General features: G+C 58.7%; 3 protein-coding genes across 13 annotated transcripts; 1 reads left to right on the top strand and 2 right to left on the bottom strand.

Annotated features, from left to right (window-relative positions):
- Positions 1–4,241: 4,241 nt before the first annotated feature.
- B4GALNT1 (beta-1,4-N-acetyl-galactosaminyltransferase 1) lies at positions 4,242–10,882 on the top strand. 5 transcript variants are annotated; one of them, XM_057702480.1, is made up of 11 exons: positions 4,242–4,346; positions 4,945–5,160; positions 5,695–5,859; positions 5,987–6,093; positions 6,559–6,599; positions 6,747–6,927; positions 8,282–8,380; positions 8,514–8,704; positions 9,178–9,318; positions 9,553–9,793; positions 10,357–10,882. In XM_057702480.1, exons 2-11 carry the CDS (start codon positions 4,946–4,948, stop codon positions 10,572–10,574), a joined length of 1,599 nt encoding a protein of 532 aa, XP_057558463.1. In that variant the 5' UTR covers positions 4,242–4,346; position 4,945; the 3' UTR covers positions 10,575–10,882. The 5 variants fall into 5 exon arrangements, with proteins under 5 accessions (XP_057558463.1, XP_057558462.1, XP_057558465.1 ...); XM_057702479.1 differs by having other exon boundaries at positions 8,282–8,389; XM_057702478.1 differs by lacking the exon at positions 4,242–4,346 and having other exon boundaries at positions 4,946–5,160; positions 9,496–9,793.
- Positions 10,883–11,155: 273 nt separating this feature from the next.
- Positions 11,156–18,066, bottom strand: LOC130833744 (solute carrier family 26 member 10-like). Its single transcript, XM_057703685.1, has 18 exons — positions 17,722–18,066; positions 17,159–17,269; positions 16,469–16,626; positions 16,112–16,276; positions 15,687–15,839; positions 14,915–14,997; positions 14,617–14,764; positions 14,390–14,503; positions 13,373–13,450; positions 13,188–13,283; positions 12,660–12,766; positions 12,479–12,548; positions 12,290–12,406; positions 12,119–12,152; positions 11,956–12,038; positions 11,806–11,860; positions 11,581–11,687; positions 11,156–11,292 (listed from the first exon to the last, which is right to left on the bottom strand). The coding sequence occupies exons 1-18, from the start codon at positions 18,062–18,064 to the stop codon at positions 11,254–11,256; spliced, it is 2,061 nt and encodes a 686-aa protein (XP_057559668.1). The 5' UTR covers positions 18,065–18,066; the 3' UTR covers positions 11,156–11,253.
- A 1,517-nt stretch (positions 18,067–19,583) lies between these two features.
- Positions 19,584–26,911, bottom strand: ARHGEF25 (Rho guanine nucleotide exchange factor 25). Of its 7 annotated transcripts, XM_057703693.1 has the most exons (16): positions 26,813–26,911; positions 26,413–26,527; positions 23,968–24,182; positions 23,738–23,833; positions 23,581–23,657; positions 23,319–23,385; positions 23,039–23,142; positions 22,781–22,850; positions 22,585–22,674; positions 22,396–22,488; positions 22,157–22,207; positions 21,889–21,966; positions 21,503–21,703; positions 21,179–21,359; positions 20,700–20,911; positions 19,584–20,387 (listed from the first exon to the last, which is right to left on the bottom strand). In XM_057703693.1, the coding sequence occupies exons 1-16, from the start codon at positions 26,909–26,911 to the stop codon at positions 20,277–20,279; spliced, it is 1,860 nt and encodes a 619-aa protein (XP_057559676.1). In that variant the 3' UTR covers positions 19,584–20,276. The 7 variants fall into 7 exon arrangements, with proteins under 7 accessions (XP_057559676.1, XP_057559669.1, XP_057559672.1 ...); XM_057703686.1 differs by lacking the exons at positions 26,413–26,527; positions 26,813–26,911 and adding an exon at positions 25,116–25,248; XM_057703689.1 differs by lacking the exons at positions 26,413–26,527; positions 26,813–26,911 and adding an exon at positions 25,116–25,248 and having other exon boundaries at positions 20,796–20,911.
- Between the last annotated feature and the right edge of the window lie 358 nt (positions 26,912–27,269).

The following is a 27,269-nucleotide window of genomic DNA, read 5'->3' as shown; positions in this document are numbered from 1 at the left end:
GTTGACACCAAGTTATCAAGACATTCTTCCTTTCTAAAAGTACCTAATTAACAAACAGTTCCTGGACTCAAAGATTTGACCATTGGTAGGCTTCCCTGGTAGCACAGTGGTTAAGAATCTGACTGCCAAGCAGGGGACACGGGTTTGAGCCCTGGTCCAGGAAGGTCCCACATGCCGCCAAGCAATTAAGCCTGTGCGCCACAACTACTGAGCCTGTGCTCTAGAGCCCACGAGCCACAATTACTGAGCCCATGTGCACCTAGACCCCATGCTCCACAACAGGAGAAGCCACTGCAATGAGAAGCCCAAGCACTGCAGTGAAGAGTAGCCCCTGCTCGCCGCAACTAGAGAAAGCCCGCATGCAGCAATGAAGACCCAACACAGCCAATTAAATAAATATTTGCAGTTGGTGATAATGGTGGATCAAAAATAGTCATAAATTCTTTGCATTCATATCTATCAAGAGGTGGAGTGCAGCTCATCCTGATGGCCACTATCAGGTTATCAGGATAACCTGATAATTTGCTATGGCACATAAATATATTTGAGAAATATATGGAGAGAGAGGAGAGGGAGAGGGAGGGAGATAGATAATACTGTGTGAATTGCAAGCAAGACTTCAAGGGACCATGCAGCTTCCACTCTCATCCACTTGCTACCCTGAAATTGCCACATAATGAAACCCAGGTTAGCCTCGCTGAGGCTGAAAGACCACAAGGAGAGAGACGTTCAGCCAAGAGCCAGCACCAAACTCCAGCCCCAGCTAAGCTGCCGGATGGCTACAGCTACAAGATTGACCCAAGGTGACCATCCAGAGAACCACCCCACTGAAACTGGTTGTACTGCTTGAAGGAAAAAGCTTCTGAATATTTTCAAAAGCAGATTACAATTGTTCTCACATATTTTTAAACTGGTATTCATGTATAATATACATATAGAAAAGTATACAAATTATAAGTATACAACTCTGTGTATTTTTACAAATTAAGCACACTTGTATAATCAGCACTCCAATGCAGAAACACAACTTTATTAACACCCAGATTCTTTTTGACACCTTCTACTTAATACTCCAACCCTCAAAGGTAATCACGATCCTGGGGCTTCCCTGGTGGCACAATGGTTAAGAATCTGCCTGCCCATACAGGGGACACAGGTTCGATCCCTGGTCCGGGAAGATCCCACATGCCGTGGAGCAGCTAAGCCCATGTGCCACAATTACTGAGCCTGTGTTCTAGAGCCTGTGAGCCACAACGACTGAAGCCTGAGTGCCTAGAACCCGTTCTCCACAAGAGAAGCCACTGCAATGAGAAGCCCAAGCACCGCAACGAAGAGTAGCCCCTGCTTGCGGCAACTAGAGAAAGCCCACGCACAGCAAGGAAGGCCCAACGCAGCCAATAAATAAACACACACACACACACACACACACACACACACACACACACACACGAGGGAAAAAAGAGAGAATCTAAAATTTTAGCCTCATCAGTCCTTGCAGAGGCTAGGAATTTTCAAACCCAACAACCCCCAGATCCTTTTTGTTAGCATTCCTTCATCTAGCTCATCTTTCTTTCCATATTTAACTATAAGTAACTAGAAGAGGGACTTCCCTGGTGGTCCGGGGGTAAGACTCCACACTCCCAATGCAGGGGGCCCAGGTTTGATCCCTGGTCGGGGAAGTAGATCCTGCACGCGTGCTGCAGCTAAGAGTCCGCATGCCGCACCTAAGACCAGGCACAGCCTAAATAAATAAATACATATCAAAAAAAAAAAAAGCAACAAAAAGAAACCAGGTGGCACTTTCAATATTCTGCTTGGAAATCTCCTCAACTCAGTGAGCTCCCCATTCATCAGGGATAGTTTCTACTTTCCACCCCAGCGTGGGCAGCAGGGCTGCTAAACGCATCAGTCACAGGGACCCCTTTCCTTCGACTTCCCTGCTTTGCTCGCTTCCCTGTATCAGCAGCCTCCTTAAAGGACACGAGACTTCTACTAACTGCTCTTCACTATTCTTAGGTCTTTCACTGACACGCCTCAAATTCCTTCCTGCTTCTACCCAATTCCCTGTTCCAAAGCCATTCCCACATTTTTCATTTTTTTTATTATGTCTTACCTCATTTCCAGATTTTGGACAAACCCAGAAGCTAAAACCCACACTCAGGAGCCAGCTGTGTATGCTGCTCTGTGCCTTGTTTATTTTGCTTAACAGCTTTGGATATCACCCAGCACCAACAGATCTAGGTTAACCCAGGGTCGCATTGTCTGACTGAACTATATCTTTAAAACTTTAACTTACTGATACTTAAAATTTAAATGATCAATATTTTAAATGTTAACAGATGGGCCAGTTGCTCTAAGGTGTGTCAGTTTACACTCTGTATGGCAGTGACTGTTTCTCCAAATACTTGACCACTCAATGTGTTAGCAAACTCTTTGACCTTTACTAACCTGGTAATCAAAAACCAATTCATTATTCTAATTTGCATTTTATTTATTATGAATAAGGTCAAGTATAATTTCATATATTTGAAAAGCCATTTTCACTTTTTCTGTGAACTCCCTAATCATAATTTTTTGTTCATTTGGAGGTAGTTGATCATTTTTTCTTATTGATGTTTTAGAGTGCTTAAGAAAAACAGACCTTTATCTGTCTTACCTGTTGCAACTACTTTTTCATAGTTTGTTGTTTCTCTCTCGTTTATTTATAGACATTTTTAAATTAATTAATTAATTAATTTATTTATTGGCTGCATTGGGTCTTTTCTATAGTTATTGCCAGCGGGGGCTACTCTTCATTGTGGTGGCTTCTCTTGCTGCTGAGCACAGGCTCTAGGAGCAAGGGCTTCAGTAGTAGTGGCATACGGGCTCAATACTTGTGGCTCACAGGCCCTAGAGCGCAGGCTCAATAGTTGTGGCCCACGGGCTTAGTTGCTCCACAGCATGTGGAATCTTCCCAGACTGGGGATGGAACCCATGTCCCCTGCATTGGCAGGCGGATTGTTAACCACTGCACCGCTTAGGAAGTCCCTGTTTATAGAAATTTTTTCACTCGGGTTTTTTATACGGGCAAATGTATTACTATTTCCTTGCATATATATTTCCTTGTATCTCTTCCCCACGCCAAGACTATAAAAAGCAAAACAAACTCCATGAATTATTTTACTATTCTTTGTGGTTTCATTTCTAATATTAAAATCTTTGATAGATCCGGAATTTATTTTAGGGTAAAGAGGGTGAGAATCCCGCTTTTGCCCCAGCTGACGAGTCATTTCTCTGCACACAATTCATCCTACAAACCACCCTTCCCTTCCCCCGCCGCCACGTTTTCATTACGTTTTACATGTCCTATCACATCTTTTTTCTCTAGTAAAGGGTGACATCTTTTATGAGAGCCATGGAACCACAGAACTTAAGGCAGCGTCAAGCATCCAGCTACAAGGAAGGGAGGACAGGTCTGCAGTGTACACGCAGAACTCCAAGCAACCTAGCCCCTCTTTGGGGTTTCCTTGCTGCCGCAAGCCTGCAACAAGCAGCAGCCAGAAGACTCAGGCCCTTGAATTACTGAGTGTTGGTTACATCACTGAGTGTTCTTTATATCACTGGGGGGGTGGGGGCGGGGGAGGGGAGGAGGGGCGGGAAGCGGTGAACCTATCTTTGTTAGCCGGGCATGTTTTACTTTTCCAGAGTCTTGTCTGTCTTCCCTTATCTCACTCTAAGTACCCAAATCTTCCTTGATGGGGTGACAGGGTGTCCCCGCCCCAACTCTTCCCGAAGCCCTCCTCGCGCGTCCTTGCCTGCGGTCTCGGGGAGGGCGCGGTTCGGAACGAATCGGCAGGAGAGGGACCCGGGGCCGGGCCGGGCCGGGCGGGGGCTGCCGGGCTGGGGGGCGCGGGGCCGGGGGCGGGGCGGGGGGCGCGGAGAGCGGGAGCGCGGCGGGGCGGCCGCCTCGCGCCCCCGCAGTGTCCGCGGCGCCCACCAGGAGGCGCCCCGGCGCTCGCCCGCGCAGCCCGGGAGCCGAGCCTCGCGGCGCCGCGACCTGAGCGAGCGGGCGGCGGCCCGACCTCCCCCGAGCCGGCGCGTGGCACGCGGCCCGGGGGGCCCGGATTCGCTCCCGGCCCTGGGGTGCGGCGCTCCCTGCGCGCCCGCCCCGCCCCGCCCCCCCGGAGACGCCCGGCACCAGCCCCGCGCCTCGCTCTACAAAGCCCGGAGCGCCCGAGGCGGGCGGACCCCCTCGCCCCGACCCCCCCATCCGGCCGCCCGCAGCCCCATGTGGACCCCCGGGCCGGGGCCGAGAGCCTGGCGCAGCGCGGCCCGCAGTCCCGCGGCGGCCTCAGCGCGCTAGACAGGTCAGTCTGGCGGGCGGGACGAGGGGCCGGGGGGCCGGGGGGCCGGGGGGCCGGGGGGGGGGGGGGTGGGAGGCGCGCCCGCCGCTCCGCCCCGGGGCCCCCGCGCCGCTTCCCGAGGCCGCTCACGGGGCCGCCCCGCCGCGCGGGCGTGATGCTGCATTTTGCATGACAGGCAAGGTGTGGCGCCGCCCTGTGCAGCCCACCCGGGGCCAGGTGATGCTCGCGCGGAGGGCCGGGGGAGGCGGCGGGCTCGCGAGCGCCTGCCGTTCTGATAAAATGGTGCTCCGCTGCTCGTGAGCCGCCGCCTCGAAGCCGCCGCCTCCAACGGTCTCTTGCTTCAAGATGCAGGGCCTCGGGCGTGAGAAGAAAGCAAGATGCGGGAGGGGGAGAGAAGAAAGGAGGCCGGGAGACCCGAGGCCCCGGGAGGGGGGTTGGAGGTGGGGGGACAGGGGTACCGATTCGCTATGCAGATCCTGGCGCGCGAGAGGTGGAGGGTCCCGGGGGACCGGCAGGAGCCTCCGGACCCGTGGGGGCCAAGATCCCAAGCCACGCCTTCGCTCCGCACCTTTCTCATCCCCCACCCCTACCGCCCACCCAGGATGTGGCTGGGCCGCCGTGCCCTCTGTGCGCTGCTGCTGCTGCTCGCCTGCACCTCGCTGGGGCTCCTGTACGCGAGCATCCGGGGCGCGCCGGGCCTCCGGGCACCTCTCGCGCTGTGGCCCCTGCAGGGCAACCCCAGGCCCGAAGTGCCAGGCCTTGCCCCCGAGCCCCGGTATGCACACATCCCGGTCAGGATCAAGGAGCAAGTGGTGGGGTGAGTGCAAGGAGTCCTGGTAACAGCATGGCACTCGCTGGGGGGTGGTGTGGGAAGCTTTTGTTTCCTCCACTGCTGAGCTCTCATGCCTGGGTTCCCCTTGCCTGGTTATGGGGGGTGAAGGGGGGGGCAGGGGGCTACGGAGTCTTGTGCTCGGGGCTGGGGGCAAATCTGCCCTCCAAGAACCCTGTTGTGGTATGGGGAAGGGAGGGTGTGCAGTCAGGGGAGGGCCCTGACTTGCTGAGTCCTGAGGATTCCTTATGAAAGCAGAGTCCAGGTGCGGTCCAGTGGTGTGTAGGCAACTCTGAAAACCTAGCAATTGGCCTTTTCTACACCTCTGTAAAATCCAGATTTAGGGGATGGGTCATCCCATCGGTGGGCCCTCCTCCTGGGGACTATTTGAAGAGCAGTGTTTAAGGGGACAGATTTTGGATGGACAGGGTCGAAAGGCCGAGGTGTGGGTGCTGTGTACATGTTCTGTGGGATAAATGAGCTGCATGGCTGGGCTCTGAGGACCCTTCCTCCCGGCTCCAGGCTGCTGTCTGCGAACAACTGCAGTTGTGAATCCAGCGGGGGGAGCCTTCCCCTCCCCTTCCAGAGGCAGGTCCAAGCCATCGACTTTACCAAGGCCTTTGACCCTGAGGAGCTGAGGGCCGCATCTGCCTCAAGGGAGCAGGAGTTCCAGGCCTTCCTTTCAAGGTACCAGCAGGAAAGGCGGGCATGACTGCAGGGGGAGAGCAGGGGAGGCCTGGAGGGTGGGTGTGGCAGGCGGGCGAGCCCCATCTCCCCTGACTCCTCCTCTGTCCTCCCGCTCCTTCACTGCCAGGAGCCAGTCTGCTGCTGACCAGCTGCTCATCGCCCCCGCCAACTCCCCACTACAGTACCCCCTGCAGGGTGTGGAGGTCCAGCCCCTCAGGAGCATCTTGGTGCCAGGTGGGGAGAACGGTCCTAGGGGATGACCTAAGCCACCGTGGGGGTGGCAGAGCCCAGGTTGGGTGAGGAAGAATGAGAGAAGATTGGAGTGGGAGGTGGGGGACTTCTGATGAAAGGGAGACCTGAGGTCAGGGAGGGCTCATGAGGTGGGACGTGGGGACGGAGGGACTCTAAGATTGTCAGAAATTGTAGAAGACAGTGACTGGAGAGGTTTGGGGAGAGGGGTCTATTCTCACGGACTGGCCGAAGTTAGGTGGGCAGGTGGGGCAGGCAACAGAAGAGCTACTGCTTTGACGGGAAGGAATAAAAAATCAGTTATTCTAGGCTCTGCCCCTCAATGTGCCCTGCTGTGGCCTCAACAAGAGGGATGCGTGACAAGTTCTGTGCTGTGTGTGGTGAAAGAGGGAAGAGAGAATGAGGAATTCCAGGTTGTCTGTGATTTTGGTCCCCTCTCCTTCCTTCCAGGACTGAGCCTGCAGGCCACTTCTGGTCAGGAGGTATACCAGGTGAGAAGAAACAGGAGGGCAGGGAGGCCAGGTGGGCATTAAGGATGCTGGGAGCACAACAAGGCTGCCAAAGGAGGGATGGAGGAACCAGGGAGGCAAGAGGTAGGTCTGGGGCCTCACCGTGCACTCTCTGATCGCTTCTCCCAGGTGAACCTGACTGCCTCCTTGGGCACCTGGGACGTGGCAGGGGAAGTGATTGGAGTGACTCTCACTGGAGAGGGGCAGCCAAGTCTCACCCTCGCCAGCCCAGGTCTGGACCAACTCAATCGGCAGCTGCAGCTGATCACTTATAGCAGCCGAAGCTACCAGGCAAACACAGCAGACACAGGTAAGAGGCCTGGGTGGCGGCAGTAATGTTGAAGGAGTCGGTAGAGGTAGGCAGGACACCGAGGCTGGCAGCACAGGAAGCAGTGTTTATTGTACCGGTACAGGCCCAGTGGACTCACATCCAAAGACTGAGCCCCGAACCAAAGAAAAGTTCCCCCTTTTGTGAACCAGTTCCCGTGCTTTTTTGGGAGCCTATAGCTATGCTTATGTAGGCTGGGGCAAGGCACAGAGGCCAGAGTGCAGACGTTAGGTTTTCCCTTATCTCCTTGACTCAGATGTCTGGGCTGTTTATGGCAGGATCTTTGTGAAAGAGGCCATACGGTACTTATTCCCTGAGGCTTACGTTCTCTTCTGTTTGCCTCTTCCTTCCCTGCTTTTGTTATTAACCTGCCTCAGTAACAGGGTGGATGAACACAGGGAACCCAGAAAGGCAGAAGCGAGCAAATGGCAGAGGGTGTGGGAGACACGGGCGATGGCCGGCACTGCCCAGCCACACAATGGGCATTTCAGCTGGGCCAGCAGGGCCAAGGATGGAGAGAAGGGGCCTTTGTTCATCTGGGGCTGGAGCAGGCCAGAGGGAAACCCGAGCCTTGGGTGTGTACCCGCTTCGGGCCAACCATGGGGGCCCCAGGAAGTGACCTGCTCCAGGAGCCAGAAGATTCAAGCTCCCTTCCCAGCCCACCACTTCCTAGAGGGCAAAGGGCTTTATCTCCCAGAGCCCCCATTTCTCCTCTAGCAAAAGGGGCATAACACAGCCCTCCCGCTTCCCTCCAAGGCTTCTATACCCAACCCACTCGCACTTTGGGGCCTTTGCACTTGCTGTTCCCTCTGCCTAGAATGCGCTTCCCCCAGATTTCTGCACAGCTGGCTCCTTCCTATCATTTGGATCTCAGCTCAAGTGGCTCCTCCTCACTGTCACATTACTTGTCTTATTTTCTATTCAATACTTATCTGTATCTGAATTTTTTTATTTACTTAGCCTGGAACCAGACTAACTAGGTTCCTATCCCAGCTCTGTTGCTTAATAGTTGGGTAATTATGGACAAGTTAACTTCTCTGTGCTTTCTTTTGCTGTAGTAGGAATCAACTTACTAGGGCTATTGTGAGGACTAAATGAGTTCATATATTTAAGGTATTTTTTAAAATGCCTTGCGCATAGTAAATGCTCAGTAAAGGTTAGCTTTTAATGAAATCTTTTATCATCTTTCTCCCACCCATTAAAATGTAAGTTCCTTGGGGATAAGAACCTTGCGTGCTTATCTAACAGGTTCTAGAAAAATGCTGCACAGAGTAGGCACTTAAATATTAATGTGGTCCAAGCCCTAGGGGCCACATCTCATGTCCTTTCTTCCCAGTCCGGTTCTCCACCGAGGGACACGAAGCTGCCTTCACCATCCGCATAAGACACCCACCCAACCCTCAGCTGTACCCACCTGGGTCTCTACCCCAGGGAGGTGAGACTGGTGTGCTCAGGGACATAGATCCTCCCTGATGGGGAGGAAGTTGAGAGAGGGAGGCCCTGGGAGATGCCTTCCTGCTCCTCACACCATACTCTCCTCTGCACCTAACCCTGCCACTTGCTGCCAGCCCAGTACAACATCAGCGCTCTGGTCACCATTGCCACCAAGACCTTCCTTCGCTACAACCGCCTCCGGACACTCATCGCCAGCATCCGCCGCTTCTACCCCACGGTCACAGTGATAATCGCCGACGACAGCGACAAGCCAGAGAGCATTAGCGGTCCCCACGTGGAGCACTATCTCATGCCTTTTGGCAAGGTGCGCAGCCAGCGACGCTGAACAGTGCGCCACAGGGCACCGGGAGGGGGCGCGCCCTCCGTCTGGGGTCTGCAGGGCAGGGACTCCGGCGTTACCTGCCTCAGAATCCCTGAGGTGCCCGTTAAGCATCTCTGGAATGTGAGCGCCCCGGGAGCGGGAATCGGGAGCAGGAATCGTGCTGTCTTCCTCGCGCTGCATTCTCAGAATGGTGCTTAGCGCCTAGTGGGGGCTCAACACATAGTTGGTGACTGAATGCAGGAGTTACATGCACTCCAAGACCCTCCGCCAGAACAGACTCAGAGCCCCTGACAGTGGGAAACTGCATTGTTTCAGCTAGCTTCCGGCCATTCCTCAGCACTCAGAAGTTTGGAGAGGGGCAAAGGCTGTTGAGGGGTCAGGAGTGAGGAGGAAAGGTGGCAGAAGGCTAGGTCCTATCTCGAGGAGCATCGCCAACGCCACGCACCCTCCCCCAGGGCTGGTTCGCAGGACGCAACCTGGCCGTATCCCAAGTCACCACCAAGTATGTGCTGTGGGTGGACGACGACTTCGTCTTCACGGCGCGGACGCGACTGGAGAGGCTTGTGGACGTGCTGGAGCGGACGCCGCTGGACCTGGTAGGGGAGGGGCGGCGGGATGTCGGGTGGGCGGGGGGCCTCCCGCGGCCGGAGACCGAGAGCCGCCAGCGCAGGGCGGGGAGAGGACCGCGAAGCAGAGCCTCGAGCACGACCTGGGTCCTGCGGGGGTGGAGCGGGAAAGGACCGGGCAGGGGAGCCGCCCAGGGGGAGAGGGAGCCCCGGCGGTCGCCTTCCACCCTGCGCCCGCCTGCAGCCCTCCTCCCACGCCGGCAGGTGGGGGGCGCGGTGCGCGAGGTCTCGGGCTTCGCCACCACCTACCGGCAGCTGCTGAGCGTGGAGCCCGGCGCGCCGGGCCGCGGGAACTGCCTCCGGCAGAAGCGCGGCTTCCACCACGAGCTCGTCGGCTTCCCGGCGTGCGTGGTCACCGACGGCGTGGTCAACTTCTTCCTGGCGCGCACGGACAAGGTGCGCGAGGTGGGCTTTGACCCGCGCCTCAGCCGCGTGGCGCACCTGGGTGAGTGGCATCCCCTGGCCGGGCCCGGCAGGGACCCCGCGGGGCCCGGGGCCCCGAGCCCCGGGGACTCCTGCCAGGCCACCCCCGCGGAGCCCACGGCTGCCACCGGGGCCCCTAGAGCAATCCTACGAAGATTTACCAAAACCTGTGCCCTGGTCAAGAGAGAGCGCGTCCACCCTCCCAGCCCCGAACATCATCCCCGCCAGTACAGCTGCTGGGTCTGCCTTGAACTTCCCCATCACTGTCACCTCCACCTCTGTCCCACTCCCAGCCGTATCCCCTGGTTCACACCACCTCAGAGCATCCCATTCAGCATTTTTTGAACCTCTGGGTGTGTATTGGGGAGAAGGTTCAGTTTTCGAAGCACAAGGTAAGGATATTGACTATTTTATACAAGAGTAAAACTAAGACTCAAAAGGGCTGATTTCCATGCCCAAGGTCCTTCGAAATGGGGTCTTTGCACACGTACCCACCATATCCCAAATCTCAGTTATCCTTTGGTGGGGGGGGGCTCTGTATCCTCAAGACCCTTCATTGTGTGCTCCCCTCTCCTACACCCCCAGAATTCTTCCTGGATGGACTTGGTTCTCTCCGGGTGGGCTCCTGCTCAGACGTCGTTGTGGACCATGCATCCAAGTTGAAGTTGCCTTGGACATCAAGGGATGCTCGGGCAGAGACCTATGCTCGGTACCGTTACCCAGGATCACTGGACGAAAGTCAGGTGGCCAAACACCGCCTGCTCTTCTTCAAACACCGGCTGCAGTGTATGACCTCAGAGTGACGGCCACTCGGGGCCTTCCAACTGTCAGGCTGGGCCTGCCTCCTTGTCCCTGCCAGGAATCTCTAGCAAACCCCACCCGCCAGTGATCACTCCACGGACTGTCCCTCATCTCCTTCGGAACTTGATCCCAAATAGGGGCTTGTCCTGGTGACACTCCTCCTTTCTGCGAGTGCCCAGGGGCATGACGGAGCCATAACTCGTCCCACAGCCAGTGCCAAGTCCTCCCCCCACCCCCTTCCCATAGGGCAGGAAGTGGGGGGTTGCTTTCCAAGTGCCAAAGAGCCCATGGGGACGCTGATAACCTAAAGTGGAAATACTCTCATCTCCTTGGGACTAGGAGGTGGGGAAGCCCCCATATATATTCCCAGGGCTGCCCCGCCCCCCCATCTCTGGATCCAGGACTCTGAGCAGGGCTGCAGCCTCACTCCCATGGAGAACTGGTGACTGGAGCTGGTGTGGGGCCTGGTGAACACACAGGTGAAAGCCATTTTCAATTGTGTCTCTGCAGTGCTTGTGGGCCTGGAGGAAGGGGCGCCGGGGGTCCATGTGCAGACATCCAGACTCACTTCATGAATCCCAGAGGCTCTCAGCTTCGTTTTATTAGTTACATTAAGTAAGGGGCTCAGGGATCAAGGCCCTCCTCACACATTGTTGGGGCCTCCACACTCCAAGTGACCCGTCAGACCCACACTGTGCAAGTCTTGGGACCAGTGAGCTCCTGGAAGAGGGAGACGATGTGTCAGAAGCCCCCCTCCCTCACCCAAGATCTGGCAGTCCTTTCGGGCACACCGCCTACTTTGGAACCTTAGTTCCTCAGCTCTTCACCCATAGCTGGGCCTGTCTCCCTGGCTTAGTCTTCTATCAGCTAATCACTTCATCCCCACCCCTTTCCTGCATCCTCCTCCTCAGCCCCCTTCACGAGTCCCTGTGTCTGGATCTTCAGTCCCCTCCCTCGCCATAGGCCAGCGCCTCCTGGCTTCCACTCCCGTGGCTCCGGCCGCCTCACCAGCCTCTGCAGGGCGTGTGCAGCTGCGTCCTGGACACTCACAAACAGCTGGTCTGGGGTCACTCTGTCCAGGAGTCCTGCCTGGGTCAGTGTCCCCAGCACTGAGGCTGTGTGGAGAGGAGGGCAGACTCTCAGGTCTTATGTCCACACCGTGTCCTCTTCCCTCCCCACAAGTAGCCAGTCACTCTCCAGTCTCCAGGTCCCTGCATCCTCTCTATCTCTCACCATTACATTGAGCCAGGAGAAGGTGGATCCCAGCATCTCGGCATCGGCTGGCCAGCTGCGGGGGAGGGGGAGCAGGGGGTTAAATCCTACATCAGAGAGTATTTGTGGAATGATAAGGGAACTTTCTCCTTAACCTACCCTCTCCCTCACCTGAACCACTTCTCTGGCCCCTGCAGCATCTGCAAAGGTGACACCACTGCAGTCTAGAACCACCACTCTGACAGGCTCAGCAACTAGGACGGGAAAAGGCAGGAGTGACCCAGATGCCTCCATGAGTCGTGCCCAAATCTCCCTCCTTGTCATCCCATCTCACCTGCATCAGGGGGGCCATCTGTCTTTGGAGCCTCCTGCGGGTAGAGAAGAGCCGTCGTCACCTCTGAGACACAAGCATGCGTGTGCACCCTTGAGCACAATGACCCCCTCAGAACACCCACTGCCTCCCACCCCCAAAGAAGCCACACTCCCCTGTGACCAAGTCCCTCACCTTGCCTCCTTCTCCAAGCCCCAGGTGCCACTCCAGGATGCGGCGAAAATGCCCACGGGTCCCAAAGTAGAGCGGAGTTGCATAGCTCAGGATGCGGAGCCCCGGGACCCGCAGGAGCTAAGGGGTCAGAGAGTCAGTGAAACACCCACGTCTAACCGTCCCTCCCTTCTTTGGCTGTAGCCCACCCACCTTGTGGCTCTCTCTGAGTGGCCTGTAGAGCTCTGTCCCCTCAGCCAGTCCAAGTGCCAGGCACTGTACCCTGGGCAGGAAGCTGGAGTCAGATTCCCAGCCTGACTTGGCTGCAGAGTCACCCCAAGCACTCTGTTCTCTCCCCTCCTCCCATCTCAGCTCCCCTCATTTCTACTCCCACCTCTGGGTGCGGCAGACCACAGTCATCATGGAGAAGACCACACCTACAGCCAGGCCCAGGTCCACGCTCAGGGTCACGACAGCCACCCATGTGACCATCCACACAGCCTGCAGGACATGGATGGGAGTGAAATGCCCAGAAGAAATGCCAGGCCATCATTGCCAGGGAAAGGGGTCCAGGGGCAGTGACTGCCGAGGCAAGTGATGGGGGGGGCGGGAAGCGGGGATGGCGCAGGAGAAAGTAGAAAGAATGGCAGAAAGAAAGGATGGGATTGACCTCATAGGGGATGCACACCAAGTGTAATGACCCCAGACCTTGAACCACATGGAGAGTTACAAATATTCAGGTCTGGAGAGGTTCAAGCTTCACCCTTCACCTTGTCTCTGAGTAAAGGCAATAGGAGGTATGCATGGTGGTGGGCGGGTTGCAGAACTCAGGACCCAGACAATTAGCTTTGATCCAGGGCAGAGGCTGGGGATGCTGGGAAAGCGGGAGGGGGCATCTGAGGGTAACGCTGCCATTTCTCACAAAGTCCACGCGGCTGATGCGCCATAGTTGTGGGAGTTCTCGCATCTGGAAGAACATCTGGCGCATGCTGGAGATGTTGATGCAGGCCAAGACAGCCTTGGGGCAGAGGAGGTCAGCTGACCACCCCAGCATGCTGGGATGTAGCCTCCCCTCCTAACCGCCCCTCTGCCTCCTCTGCTGCTTACCTTGGGCAGGTAGTAGAAGAAGGGCCCCAGCCACAGCAGCACAGACAGGACGACCATGCAGGAGAAGAGGCCTGCCAGCTAGAGCGAAGGAGGGGTGGACGCAAAGAAGGGAGGGAACCTTGCCCGCCCCCGCCTGAGAGCTGGCCTCCCTGCCTCCTCTGCTTCATCCTCCTTGGAGGCCTCCCTCCTCCCAGATCCCCTTCCACACTGACATTCTTCACTCCCTGACCTCCTTGATATTCTGCCACTCACACCTACCTTTCCTCTCCCTAGTTAAGATGGAGGTCAACGTCCCTATTTTTGTAGCCTACCGCTATCTTTTTGAAAAATCTTTATTGGAGCACCGTTGATTTACCATGTTGTGTTAGTTTCTGCTGTACAGCAAAGTGAATCTGTTATACACATACATATACCCCCTCTTGTTTAGATTCTTTTCCCATATAGGTCATTATAGAGCATTGAGTAGCGTTCCCGGTGCTACACAGTAGGTCCTTATTAGTTATCTATTTTATATATAGTGGTGTGTATACATCCATCTCAATCTCCCAATTTATCCCTCCCCCAGCCTACCTCCATCTTAAAAGCCCCTGTTGGATGACCCTAAAAGCAGGCTCATCACATGCTTAGGGTACCAACAAAGTACAGGAAACCAAAAATACTAGGGAGAGACTTTGATATGTGATACTTCTTTTTAAAAGAAAATGTCCTCACAAGGAAAAAAACAGAATTTTCTTTCTTAAATTTATTTTCCAGATTAGTATTGTTCTTATTTTGAACTACATATAGGACACCATAAACTTTTTCAGTGCTTAGAGTCTACAAAGGTCTTAATGGACCTTTCTTCTCTTCTATATCTCCTACCCAGACAATCCCATCTCCTCACTCACCTTGCCTCACAGAGTCCCATCTTCCTCTGTAGAGCTGCCACCTGGGTATCGGCCAGTCTTCCACGTGTTCCACCACCACCCAACCTGCATGCCCCTCCCCCCTCCTCCTCACCCAAGAACGCGCTCTTACCTGTGTGTTCCCTCCAGCATCCACTAGTAGGCTGGTTGTGGCCAATGTGGCCGAGTTGGGAAAGCAAGAGAAGAGGGAGGAGATGAGGTTGGAGGCACCATGTGCCAAGAGCTCCTGGAGGGATGCAGTGAGATGAAGAGGAGAGAGACAAAGGCATGGCTGGGAGGGAGGAGATCACATTGGGGGTGTCTCCTGAATGAGGCTGGGGTCCTCACTCGAAGTCACACCTGGTTGGAGTCAATAGTATAGCTGTACTTGTCCGCATAGATGGAGGCCAGGGAGGCAGACACTGCGGAAGTCACCAGTGCCATGGACAACGAGTCGGCCAGAATCCTGGGCAGCTCAGCCAGGCTGGGGAGGAGAGGCTGGGGAAATCTGGAGAGAGAGGAGTCCATGGTGAGGAGGGGGTGGGTATAACAAGGATATGAGGAAGAGAGAGGAAATAGCATAGGGCAGGACAGGAGAAGGTGTGTGTGTGGGGGGGGGTAGTTGTGAGAAAACGGGTGCCTTTTCATTCTCTCTTACCCTCCGGGCAGCAATCCAACTATCTGGACGTTGTATCTTGTGTCCAGGGAAGAGGTGAAGCAGAGCACAGAGGCCAGAAGCACCTGGGAAAGAGCAAATTAGAGCATGGGAGGAGATAGGCCTCTGGCAGAGGCTAGAAGATGCTCAGCGCCAGAGGGATTAGGTGGTTGCCGGAGCCCAGCAACTTGGGAACTGGGATGTGTCCGGGATGGGTGCCGGACGGCTGATTTAGAGTGAAGGAGGGTGGGGATGGGAAAGAGGAATGATGTATGCCTGGAGCTATGGAGCGCTGAACCGCAGGAAGTAAGGGGGGGCTGCTATGTGGGAAGGTGGACATCAAGAGGTACAATGGAGCCATCGTGAGCAGGGAAGCTGGGTTACGTCAAGGGCTATATGGGGTGTCTGCGGAGACGCGGCATCCGTGCTCAGCTGGGGAGAGAGAGAACTGTGGGTGGACGCGGGAGGGGGATAAAGCGAGAATTACCGTGAAGGACCGGCGCGGGGAGAGGCGAGTGGCGGTGCTGCGGCGAGCCACCCCGCGAGCGTGCGCCGTAAGGAGGAAGAAGGCTTTGGAAGAGGCTTAGAGCCGCCTTTGCGGGCGAAGGGGACGCGCGGGTGCGGGACTCCCGGGGTCAGGGTCCCGGGAAGGCACGCGTGCAAGCAGGACCTCTCGTCTGTGACCTGGCCGCACTCCCCGAGGGGGCGGCAGCGGCCGCGTCCTGCAGGTCGGGCAGGGTCTGCGAGGCGCCCCGGGCTAGGACCCCGTCCTCACCATGACGATTTCGCCTGGGATCGGGGCGGGGAGCCTGTCCCGGAATCTCACGTTCAGCTCCTTGACCGGCACGAGCAGCGCCAGGCTGAGCGCCGAGACGGTCAGCTCCGCGGGGCTGCTCCGGGGCAGCGCCGCCAGCACGGCGGCCAGCGTCTGCGGGCAGGGGCAGTGCGCGGGGGCCTGGGCCGGCGTCCACTGCCCCCAGCCGACCCGCCCGCAGAGGCCAGGCCTCTCCTGGCTCCTGTCAGGGCTTCCCCCTCCTCAGCGACCCTTATGCAGCCACACGGTTCTGACCTTTCCTCCCGCCCCACCCCCCCACCCCCACGCGCCGCACGCTACCCCTCCACTCGCCCTCCTGCCTTCCTTTTCGGGTTTCCCTCTTCCCGGCACCGCGACAAGCCTCTCCGCTGTTCTCCCACCCTCACCTTGAAGAGAGCAAAGCAGCCGATCTGACGCGGGAGGGGCAACCCCAAGAGGCTAGGAAGTTGGGACACGAGCACGTGCAGGGCGGCTCCGCTGGTCAGCGCTTTGACTACAGGCTCCGACAAAAAGGTGGCCAGGACCCCGAGCTGCAGCGCGAACATCCCCAGCTGCAGGGGACAAGATGCGCCATCACCACTGCAGAAGGAGCAGATCAGCTCCAGTGCAGTGCGCCAGCGTCTCCCGCGCACCTCTCCTACCTAGACCGGTGCTGGAGAGGTGTCCCTCTCTCTCCCCTGGCCCAATTCCCCAGGCCCTCAGCGTGCATTCCCCCAGGGCCCTCCCCCAAGGCCCGCCCTCACCATCAGTGCTCCGCTCCCAAAGGCCACGGCTGCAGCCGCACCAACCCGCTGAGCATCCAGCTGTTCCCTCTCGATTCCGCTCAGGTTCCCCTCGAGGGGTTCGGGCACCAGCCGCTCCACGGCCGAGCCCGTCATGAGGCTGAGCACCGCGAAGGTTCCTAGGGCCGGGGGCCAAATGCAGAGATCACCAACTGTGCCGCCTGGGGTGTGGCCACAGCCCAGGCTCCACACTCTCCGCCTGGGATGTCGCCCTCAGACCCCCTCTCCTCGATGGCTTGCTGCTCAGGTGAAGACTGTGGGGCCAAGAGTTGGTGCAGCAGCCCGGAACAATTGGTGAGGGAGGAAAGGAGGGAGGGCCCGCTGGCAAAAACGGCCCCCTGCAGATGCCCTGAGGACTGTGTGCTCCTTTGGGTGACAGCGCATCTCCTCTCCCCTCTTCCAAGACGTGGAGACGTTCATTTTAACCAAATTTCATGGAGAGGAAAAGTCGGAGTAGACTCCCACCTCTTTGCACCACTCAGCACCGCCAGCAAGCACTGCCTAGGTCAGAGGTTCACGGCAGGGTAGAGGCAGAGGTGGAAGGGAAGGTGGGGGACGTGAGGAGGGGAATAAGAGCCAGGAAGATTATAAGAACGGAAGCCTCAAACCCCTGTCCATTTCACCCCACAGAGAAGGCGAGGGGTCACTCACCGGTGGACAGGTGTCTCCCGGTACCCAACAAGGTGTAGATGAGGACGGGAAAGAAAGATGTGTAGAGTCCGAACACTGGGGGCACAGAGGTCAGGAGGGCAAAAGCCATGCCTGGGGGAGTAGTGGAAGGACAGATGTTCCATGTGTCCATGTGTGGGTGAGGGGGCAGGGTGTCCAGCCTCTGGGAACCCTCCCTTCCCTTCTCACACTCTGGGAGGCTGGCAAGATGCTACATCACGCCACCTGAGGGAACTGAGGGGTTAACGGGCCTCGGTGGGAGGTGGTGGGGCGGACAAGGTCAGAGACCCGTGTCGGCCAGCGTCCTAGGGGGCAGGTGTCCAGCCTCTCTCCAGTTCCCTGAGCCGGACCGTGTCCAAGACTTCGTGCAGGATTGCACAGACGAGGGGAGCTGGGGGTGGGGACCTGATGGACCTCCACCGTCCTCACCCAGAAGTACCCAGAACTTGGTCTCAGGTCTCTGTCGCCGAGCCCTCAGCCATACCCCCCCCCCCCACTTCGCTCCCGGTTCCCAGGCCCTGTGCCACCCCGAGGGCCCCGCTCACCCTGGGGCACGTGCACGATGCCCACGGTCACTCCGGCCACCGCATCCCCGAGCAGCCAGGCCCGCCAGCGGTAGCGGGGCAGCCACCGCAGCGGGGGCAGCCTGGCCAGCAGCAGGCGCCACGCCCCCGGCCCGAAGCGGCCGCCGGCCCACCGCCTGCACCGCCGGCGCAGCGGGGACCCGCGGGGCTCCGCCGGGCGCGCGCGCTCCTGCTCTGCGTCCCCGAAGAGCTGCCGGAACCGGGCCTCGGTGAGCGGTTCCCTGAACCTGGCGCCCAGGGGGGATTTCAGGTCAGAGGCCTCTCCGGGACCCGGGCAGGTCCTGGCGCCCGGCAGCCCGCTCATCTTGCGCTCGGCCGCCTCCACCTCCGCCCAGTCTTAAATAACCCTCCGCCCGCGCGCCCCCAGGCCCGCCTCCGCCAAGCGGGGTCCAATCCCGGCCGGCAGGGCGCCCTCTCTTGGGGACTTTCTACGGTCAGGAGACAGCTGCGCCTGGGGAGGGGGTGTCTCTGCGTTAGGCGTCTCCTCCGACACCCTTGGCCGGATCGCTGGCTCTGCAGCCTGCTATGGGAGGGCAGGGGGGCGGCTGTGGAAAGGTGCAGGAGCCGGAGAGACAGGCCCGAAGACAGACGCACCCCATCACCCAACACCCACGATGTGCCCGCTCCTAGGTCTTTTGACTCCCGCCTTCTCACCCCCGGTTCCGTGCGGCATCTGCACCTTGGGCAAAGACAGACGCTGACTCCCCTGGGGTCACCGGTCATTCTCAGGGCTGCTGCATTGCCCACAAGGAAGTTCAGCGGCGTTCCAACCTCCCTTTCTCCCCCAGACCCAAATCCTCGTGGGGTGCAGCTTGTCCCTGGAAAGCGTACGGGGCTCCATCGTCCTCAGCTGTTTCACAAACTGTCTGGATGGGAAGCAGCTGCCTGGATTGGACACGGTGGATAGAGAACCACCACCTGACACCTCTGCTGGCAGTGGCTGGGCCTGAATTCCCAGTTCAGGGCTTCAGAGGGAATACGGAACAGATAGGGAATTTTGATTTTATTCTCAGAAGCCAAAAACACGGAAGCACTATTTATTACATTTCAGGGCTGTTCACAAAGTAGGCACTGGACCCCATATATGTGGTTACATTACGTATAAAAGGATCCCCCACCCACCTCCCGTAGCCCTGTGGTCCCTAAAGAGATACAAACGTTCTGGGTTCCAGAATTCTGCTATTGGCCCCAGCCCCTCCTCCACTCACAAGACTCCTTGGCACCCCTCCCCAGTCCCTGACCCCAAAGCCCTGGGGGTGGGGCACAGTGAGGGTGGGTCTCCCCTCTTCAATTCCTCCCATTGTTCCCCAGGAGTCTTATCTGGCCTGCACATCCTGTCCCCCCTTAGAGGTCCCTCCCCCCATTGTGGCCAGAGAGACCTCAGGCCCACAGGGAGGCTCCAGCGCCTCCTCCACCTCCCACCCCAGCTGTCTGTTGTCTGCTGAGCAAGCTCAAGTACACGTGACCGGGCCCAGGGGATGGACAGACACAGTGGACACACGGATGCCAAGGACCCAGGACAGGGCATCTGGACCCGGATCTCTGCACATTGGGCTGTCTGTCCCAGGGGCTGTCGCAGAAGTTGGGAGGGGTGAAGACCCCTTCGGGCTCTCCACTCGTGGGTCTGTGGCGTGAAGAAGAGTCCCTTCCTGCTCAGTTATGGATATGCCTTACAACCTCCCAGACAGCAAAAATAAGGAGACCCAGAGCCAGAAGGGGCCACAGCCCCCAGCGTCCTCTCCACCTCCCCATGTTCCCTCAGCTGGACACGGTGGCCTCAGAAAGAAAGGTACACTGGGCATGTGGTGCTTTAGAATCTGGGTATTGGGGGAATGGTGGGAAGTCACCATATGGCAGGCTTTCCAGTGGGGTCTAGAACAGAGACCAGATGGGAGGGAAAGAGGAGCTGGGTAAAGGGGAGGATACATCAGGGTTCTAGGGTCTTCCAGTAGCCCTAAGCTCCAGGTCTGGACTGAGAGATGCTGCAACTGCAGGTGAAGAACAAAGATAACCACATCTTTTATCGCACATCCCACGCCCTTCTCCTCTCACCAGACCCCCCCCACGAATGACTGATTTGAGGGGCCAGCTGATCTCTTCCATACCCCTTGACCCCACTTACCCCTACTTCAGCTTCCCCTGCCCTCTGCCAAGACAGCAGCTTTAGTGATATAACAAAACCTTTATTCTCAGAAAACAGAAGAAACAAAATCAAAAACAAAGCCAATCATTTCTATCTGGCCCTTGCCCCAGCCCTCCTACGCACCCACATATCCTCCTTTCGGGGGGACCTGTGATGCACGCATCGGGGTAAGAGCTGAAGGAACTCATGTTCCTTGGGCACAAAGAAGTCTTTTTGAGTCTAGGTACCCTCCTCCAAGTTGACACTCCCAGCCTCGCCCACCCTCCAGATACACCAAGAGGGAGGAATTCTGGGGCAGTGCCAGAAGGATCGCCCTGAAGTTGCTGGGGGAGCAGAGTAGCTGAGTCCGCACCACCCCCACGGCTTTCACCAGTTACAGCTCATCTTCATCCAGCTTGGCAAGTGTGGCTCGGCAGGGAGGGGTGTCTGGAATTGGCGGAACTGGAAGGGAGTCATGAAGAGCCTGGGGGATGTCACTGGGGGCCTGAAGAAAGACTCAAGTCAGAGGATCAAAAAAGTTCAGGAATCCACCCTCATTCCTCTCTTGTCAGGGTAAGCCCCTAGTCAAGCCACACCCTCTTGCCAGACATCTTAGATTATCTGAGACCATCAGCTTCTCCCAGGGTTAAACTGGAGTGGGGGAGGGCAAGAGATGGGAAGTAGGAAGGGCAGAAAAAAGGAAGGTGGTGGAAGAAAGGAATGATGGGGGGGGGGAGGGGAGGAGGTTTGGGGATCCTGAAACAAGAGAGGCCCTCCCCATTCTGCCCTTACAGCCAGGGAACTCCATTCCTCATACCTGTGTGTCCAGGGACAGGGGGGCTCTGGCCGCCTCCCCTTTGGGCAACAGCAGCAGGGAGGGGAGAGAGCCATTGATGGGTGTGTGTGTGCTGACCTGGGCCCGGTCTCCAGGCCGAATTCTCCCAGGGCTCCCCACCCCAGGACCTCCTGGCCGCCCCAGGCTGTTGGTCTGGCTCTCCCGTCTCTGATACTCAATGGGTGACTGCAGTGCTGGGGCAAAGAGAGAGACAGAAGAAGGGTTACAGCAGAGACACACCCTTTCCCAGGGGCTCTGCTCCCAAGGACTGTCAGCCAATGTAAGTTGCTTGAGGCTTTAGGGGATTCTGAGTTACTGAATCTTGAGCTAGTAGTGGAAAAGTGAGAATGAGGGATGGGGAGAAGCTGGGGTGAGGGCAGGGACTGGAGATTGGGCAGTGAGGGATTCAGGAGATCAAAGGGCCAAGGGAGGATGCAGGGGAGGGAGGGTGAGAGCTTCACCGTTGAGGAAGTCCCGCTGGCTTTCCAGGATCTGAGCCACTTGCTTGATCCAGGCCTGACTGACCGCAGGGTCTGCAGTCTGCAGGACATAGCGCTGGATCCCACCCTCTGGCCCTCTGGAGGTCAGTGCAAAGCGGCAAGGGTCACCTTGGAGGTTGCCCTCCAGTCCCAGGCAGCTCACCTGGATCGGCAAATAGGAGGCAGCCCGCAGATGCTTCAGGCCCTCTCTGGTTCCTGCCCCTCCCACAAATCCAGGAGCCAGACGCGCGCTCAGAGGCCTGCCCCATCCCAGTCAGGCCCCTCCCTTGAGGGCCCCCTCCCCACCTTGATGCTGCTCTTGTACACATATCCAGGCTGCGCTCCACCTCTCACTCCTCCTCCCAGGGCCTCACTGAAGATGACAATCTGCTCAAAGAGGAAGACACGCCTCTCTCGACCCCGGGAAGAGAGCAGGCCCCCAGCCTCCGGCTCTGTGACCCAGAATGTGTCCTGGCCCAAGAGCTTCCCCTGAGCAGTCAACTTGCCCTAAAACCAAAAGACAGTGGCCTTGGAGAAAAACAAGAAGAGAAGAGCGGCAACTCTCTGCCCCTCCCCCCTCCCCTGACACGCCCAACCAACCATCCCCTGTCAGCCCCCAGAGAGTACAGTTCCCTGCAAGGACCGCCTGAGTGCTCAGCCTGGGGCAGAAGAGCACTGCTCCATCTCTGTACCTCAAACCCCCGCAGTCTCCCCAGGGTCATCATGTCATTGCAGCGCTTGGGCACGAAGCACATGACCTCCACAGCTTGCTAGGACACAAGTGAGGAGAAGAGCATCGCCATCATTCGGAAAGAGGCCTCTGCAGACCATGTTTCAACCGCCAACCAGCCTCCCCCTAAACACCAGACAGCTCTACACCGCCCATGGAGCTGGAGGAACCCAGGGGACTAAGAAGACAAGGCGTGTGTGGTGTGTCCCACGAGGTCTGGGAGTCCTCACCTCCAGCTCTTCAGTATCCATCCCAGCTCTACTATAATACTTGAGAAAATCCTAAGACGCAGAGAAGAGATGCTCAGGGAGGTCATGAGGACATCCTCAAAAGCCCTCACATCCTCCCCTAAGGACACAGGTGAGGGCCCCCGGAAGTCTGGGTGGGGAGCCTCAGGGAGAACCCTGGGGATGAATGAGGAAAGGGCTGTCCCGGCCAGCGGTGCCCCCAGGGAGCAGGTGGCCCTGACCTTGAGCAGCAGCTGGTATTTCATGATCCTCTGCACTGGTTTGATGAGGAGGTCACTGAGCTGCAGGCGGTGCCCCAGCTGCTGCCGGAGCTCCTGGGGACAGGGACGGACGGGGCGGTTTTGCAGCCTGGAGAGCCAGCTCACGCTGACGACTCTGTCCCCCTTCCCCAAGGTGTCTCAACCACTGACCTCAAAATAGCTGTCCCCAAATTCTGACACCACATGCTCGGACTTGGGCTTATTCTGACAGTACACCACGTACATATGCAGGCGGCGCTCCTAACAGGAGAGAGAGCAGAGGGAGTGAGGAGCGGGCACATCTCCAGAAGGCCCTGACCCACTCCCAAGCCCCTCCCCTCCTGGGCCCCACTCTCTCCAGCCTCACATGTTTGATGAATAGCTGAGCCAGCCAATCAGGATCCTTTAAACACCGCTGTAACTCTTGCAGGAAATGGCTGGAGGGGTAGGCAGGGCAAAGGCTGGTCAAATACCCCCACCCCAAGCGACTCAGAGCTGTCTGCCTGGGTAGTGTTCCCCACCACGACTCTCCAAACATTCCTCAGGCAGCAGTGGGCCCACAGGTAGGACACAGAGACCCCCAGAATATGCCCCTCCCCCTCACTCTCAGGGATCCCTCACTCACTCTCGATGCCACTCGTAGATTTGCTGGATGTTCCCAAACACGATCCTGTCCCGACCTCGAAGATTCTCGGGCACCCCCTGGGCAGCCATGGTGGCCATGTAGCCCTGTGGGAAGGGTGGGTGGGAGCACGAGGGTGTGGGGCCAGTCCTGGTGGGAAGATCCCCTCCTCGAGAAATGCAGGATGCAGGGGAGACTGGGAAGGGGGCACAGAAGAGCGACAAGGCATCTCCTGACATCAGCCCTGGGGAGAGGGCTGGGAAGGGAAGAGGGAGCTAGCTACCTCCACAATCTGCCCCAGGTCGTCCACGTACATCTTCTCTGTCTCTAGCAGTTCACGCAGCACGTACCTGGGAGAGAGCAGGTGTAGGCACTTCCTGGACTAGAAGCCCCTTCATTACACAGCCAACCTCTGAGGAAATTCCAAGTCCCAAATGTCTAAAATGTCTAATTCCACGTCTAAACTGTGAGAGACCGTCCTCGGCAAGTTGTGCGATGGCGGGGGCGGGGCGGCGGTCGGGGAGAGAGAGGGTGTGGACACTTACATACTCCTTTCCAGAGCCTTCTTCTTCTGCTCCTCTTCACTCTCAGAGGCTTGGGACAAAGCCTCCTCTTCAGGTGGCTGGAAGGAAGAACAGCCCAGAGTAAGCAAATGGATGCCTCTGGGGTGAGGGGAGCCACCCCAGACTCAGCTCTTCATACCTCTGTCTTATCCCCAGGGCCCCCCAACAATGTGCTCAGCAGGCTCAGTTCGGGCAGCTCCTCTCCTGTGGTTAAAGGTGGTTCCAGCATCCAGTTCTGGGGGTCAGAGGTCAAGTCTCATAGGTCAGGGTCAGGAGCTGCATCTTCCCAATGACCAGTGGCCCCCAACCTGCCCTCTCCCAGCATCCGTCATGGATGTCCTACGTGCCTCTGTGGTGCTCCCTCCTCACCTCATTCTGTCCAGCCCGGCCACCTTCTGCCTCAGTTTCCACACTGAGACAATGTTTGGAATGATCCAACCATCTTCTCAGGCCACTGACTGGCCCTGGGGGGCCCGGGGAACAGGGGCCGGAGCTGAGGCCGGAGCTGGGGCCAGAGGGAGCAGCCAGACCCGAGGCAGCTGAAGCCGAGATACTCCCCTCGCTGCCAGCAATGGAATAGGATTCTAATGGGGTGGGGCAGGGGGAGAGAGGGGGTCATAAATGTTGCTTCAGCTCCAGATTCAGGGTCCCCAGGGCGCTCCCAGAGTCTCTGCTCTGTGATGCTCAGCCCCTCTGCCTCAGGGCTCACTTTCTTGCCCTCCTCATGTGAGTTGGCCAGGAGAGAACACTTCACCAGGGCACCCTTGGGAGGAAAGACAGAAAACACCTGGCTCCCCGGGCCTGGAACCCCCAGTTACATGTGGAGGCTCCCCCGTATCTGAGCATGGTACCCATATGGGGGTGAGGGCAGCCATCTGGGCAGACACTGGAAGCTGGGGACGGCCATCTGCTGTCCTACCACCCTCTGCCTTGCAATGGGTACAGGCCATTCTCTGAGAAGGGGGTAGACAAAGAGCTAAGAGCCCATCTGCAACCCCCAGGCCCCTCCTCCACCAACCGCAGTAATCACTATGAAAAGACTTCTGCAGCCCACCTTCCCAACACAGGCACAAACCCATGAGAGGGGCCAAAGTGAGGAGAGCTCATCAGTGTTATCCTTGGCCTGGGCTCAGGGACAGAGGAGCTGTGACTTGTAAAAAAGCCCCTGGTAGACCCCTCATCCCTCATTCCTCCATCCCCCTGTCCCTCTTCAGATCCGAATTAGATTCTCAGGGAAAGGATTTGAGGGAAGATGTGGTTCTAGGCCTCAGGGGATTGTGGGGGGGGGGAGTTTCTCATACCCAGTTGAGAGGAGTCCCCTGCCCCTTCCCTAATTTCCTCGAAGTGATAGAAATGTGAAGGCAGAGGGGATCTCAGAGATCATCTATTAAGTGACTTTCCTGGGAGACACAGGTATAGTCTCCAGCCTCTAAATCCCCAGGGCCGAGACAAACACAAGTCCTGAACCCTCAGCCCGCCCCCCACTCAACACTGGGCCCTCGCGACCTTACACTCACCACGTCCCCCCCGGGCGAAGCAGCAGCCGCATTTTGCCAGCACTTTTCGGATCACATGGGGACAGGCACAGCGACCCCCCTTTTGCCCCCCCCGCATGGCGCCCGGGCCCCCCCGCAACCCCCCCCCGGGCCGGCCATGCAGGGGGAATCACGGGGGGCGGGGACGGCGCAGCGCGCACACCCCCCCTCCCTCCTACCCCGCTCCAGGCTGGGGGAGGGGGGGAGGGGGGGAAGGAGGGAACGGGGAGGGGGGGGCCAGGGGGAGGCGGAAGTCTGGTCTGGAAAAGGGCTGGGGGCTCTGCGGAGAGGGCGGCGCGGGGCCGGGCCGCCGAGCGGGGCGGGGAGGGTTTCCGGAACCCAGTCGGTGCGTGGCCCAGGGTCCAGCTGTCCAGCGGGGAGGGGAGGGATGCTGGAGGAGGCTGGGCCGGGATGCGGCAGCCTCTCCGGCTCCGGCTCCGGCCTCTCGGATGGGGGGTGGGTCTAGGCCCGGGCAGGGGTGGAGGCGGGGGCCGACTCCCCGAGTCACTGGCGCGGCGCGGGTGCCGGCCGGGAGGCGAGCGGAATGCCAGGCCCCGCCGCCCGGCCGCCGCGGGGAGGGGCCTCCGCGGCCCAGCTCCGCCTCTGCCTCGCGTCCCCCTCCAGCCCGCGCCGGGTTCCCGCCCCCTCCCCCTCCCCCAGGCAGCGCCACTTTCCCACCCCGCGTCCCCAGCGCCTCCGCCCCTGCTCTCCAGCCTGGGCTCCCCGGCCCCGCGCTCCCCTCCCTCCCGCAGCCCCGGCTCCGACTGCGGAGCCCCGGGGTGGGGGTTAAGCCCGGCCGCGGGGCCCGCCGGGGTCGCCCCTCCGCCCCTGCGGCGGCGAAGGGCGCGGCGGCTGGGGCCTTGGCCTGCGCGAAGATGCCCTGGGGCTGGGACCGTCCCCCGCCGCGCAGGGGTGGCCAAAGTCCCCCAGGAGGGGGTGCGTGAACGGGGAGCTCTTTGTGGGGAACACGGCCCAGGTGCCGCCCTCTCGCTGGACCCTTCTTTCCTCCAGGCCCCGGGACTCCAGCCGAGGCTGATCGCCAATTAAGGCGAAGTCCTGGAGACGCGGCTGGCGAGGGGCCAGGGGTGGGGCGCGGGGACCCGCTGAGGTGGGGGACACAGCAGACCAGAAGGCGAGAAGCAGCGTGGAGGTCTCAGCGTTTAGACGGGGCTCATGCAAGCTAGCTGCGACCCTTCCTGCTCGCCCGAGCGGCGTATTTCTTAATTCGCCACTTTGCGCAGGATGGCCAGCTGCGCCCCACCCCGCTACAGCTTCTTACCGGGCAGCGGAGCCCAGGCGGGGACCTCACCTTCGCGCTCCCCGCTCTGATTGCCCTCCATACAGAGAGATTCTGGCTCGGTCCCCCCCGGCCCCAGCGGGCTTCTCTTCGGGGGCTGCGGGGACAGAGGGATCGTAAGAAACCCGCCCTCCACGCCCAGCCTAGACCTCCCGCTTCCCCTTCCCCCTCCTGTCAAAATCCACTCTTACAGAAGGGTAGCCGAGGCGGGGGTGCAGGGAGCAGGTCCCTCAAGAACGTGCCTACGGTCCTCTTAATGGGACTCTTGGATTCCTGCGACTAGCCCGCAGAATTCCTGTCTGCGGGTAAACTGCGTGGTGGGCTGCAGCCGTCCTGAAGCCCCCTAGAGACCCCCGACCCCACCGTGCTCCCCCTTTCTTACCCCCTCCTGCCCGGGTAGGGCGCATGCGCGCAGCATGCCCCCCATGACCCCCAGTATCCGGTCAGTGCGGCCAGGGGCGGGGCGGTCCGGGGGCTTCATGCTGGACCCCTACCCTCCTCCAAGTTTCAGAGCCGAGGAAGCTGGGGGGGTCTGAGGCCAGCGTGCGTCCGGGGAGTTGCCGCCGCCGAATCCGCCCCCTGCCCGGCTCCGCCCCACTCCCACCCCGGCCAAACTGTTCAGAAGGGGTAGGGTTGTTCCTTTCTCTACAACCGTAGTTCGACAGCAAACAAACCCCTCTTCATCCTGACTCCAGCGTCGAAGCACGATCCGGGGCTTCGCCGTGCTGTCTCGGAGCCCACTAAGGACACGCCGTTTTCCCGGGCCCTCCGGAGGCAGAGCGCCTGGGGAGGCGCACAGGGAGCTCCCCATCACCGCCCCCGTCCCCTCCTCAGCAGGT

This window comes from Hippopotamus amphibius, chromosome 12, assembly GCF_030028045.1.
Source record: "Hippopotamus amphibius kiboko isolate mHipAmp2 chromosome 12, mHipAmp2.hap2, whole genome shotgun sequence".
Taxonomy (NCBI): Eukaryota; Metazoa; Chordata; class Mammalia; order Artiodactyla; family Hippopotamidae; genus Hippopotamus; species Hippopotamus amphibius.
Note: the sequence above shows the minus strand (reverse complement) of the source record. Positions and strands in the feature narration are given on the sequence as shown.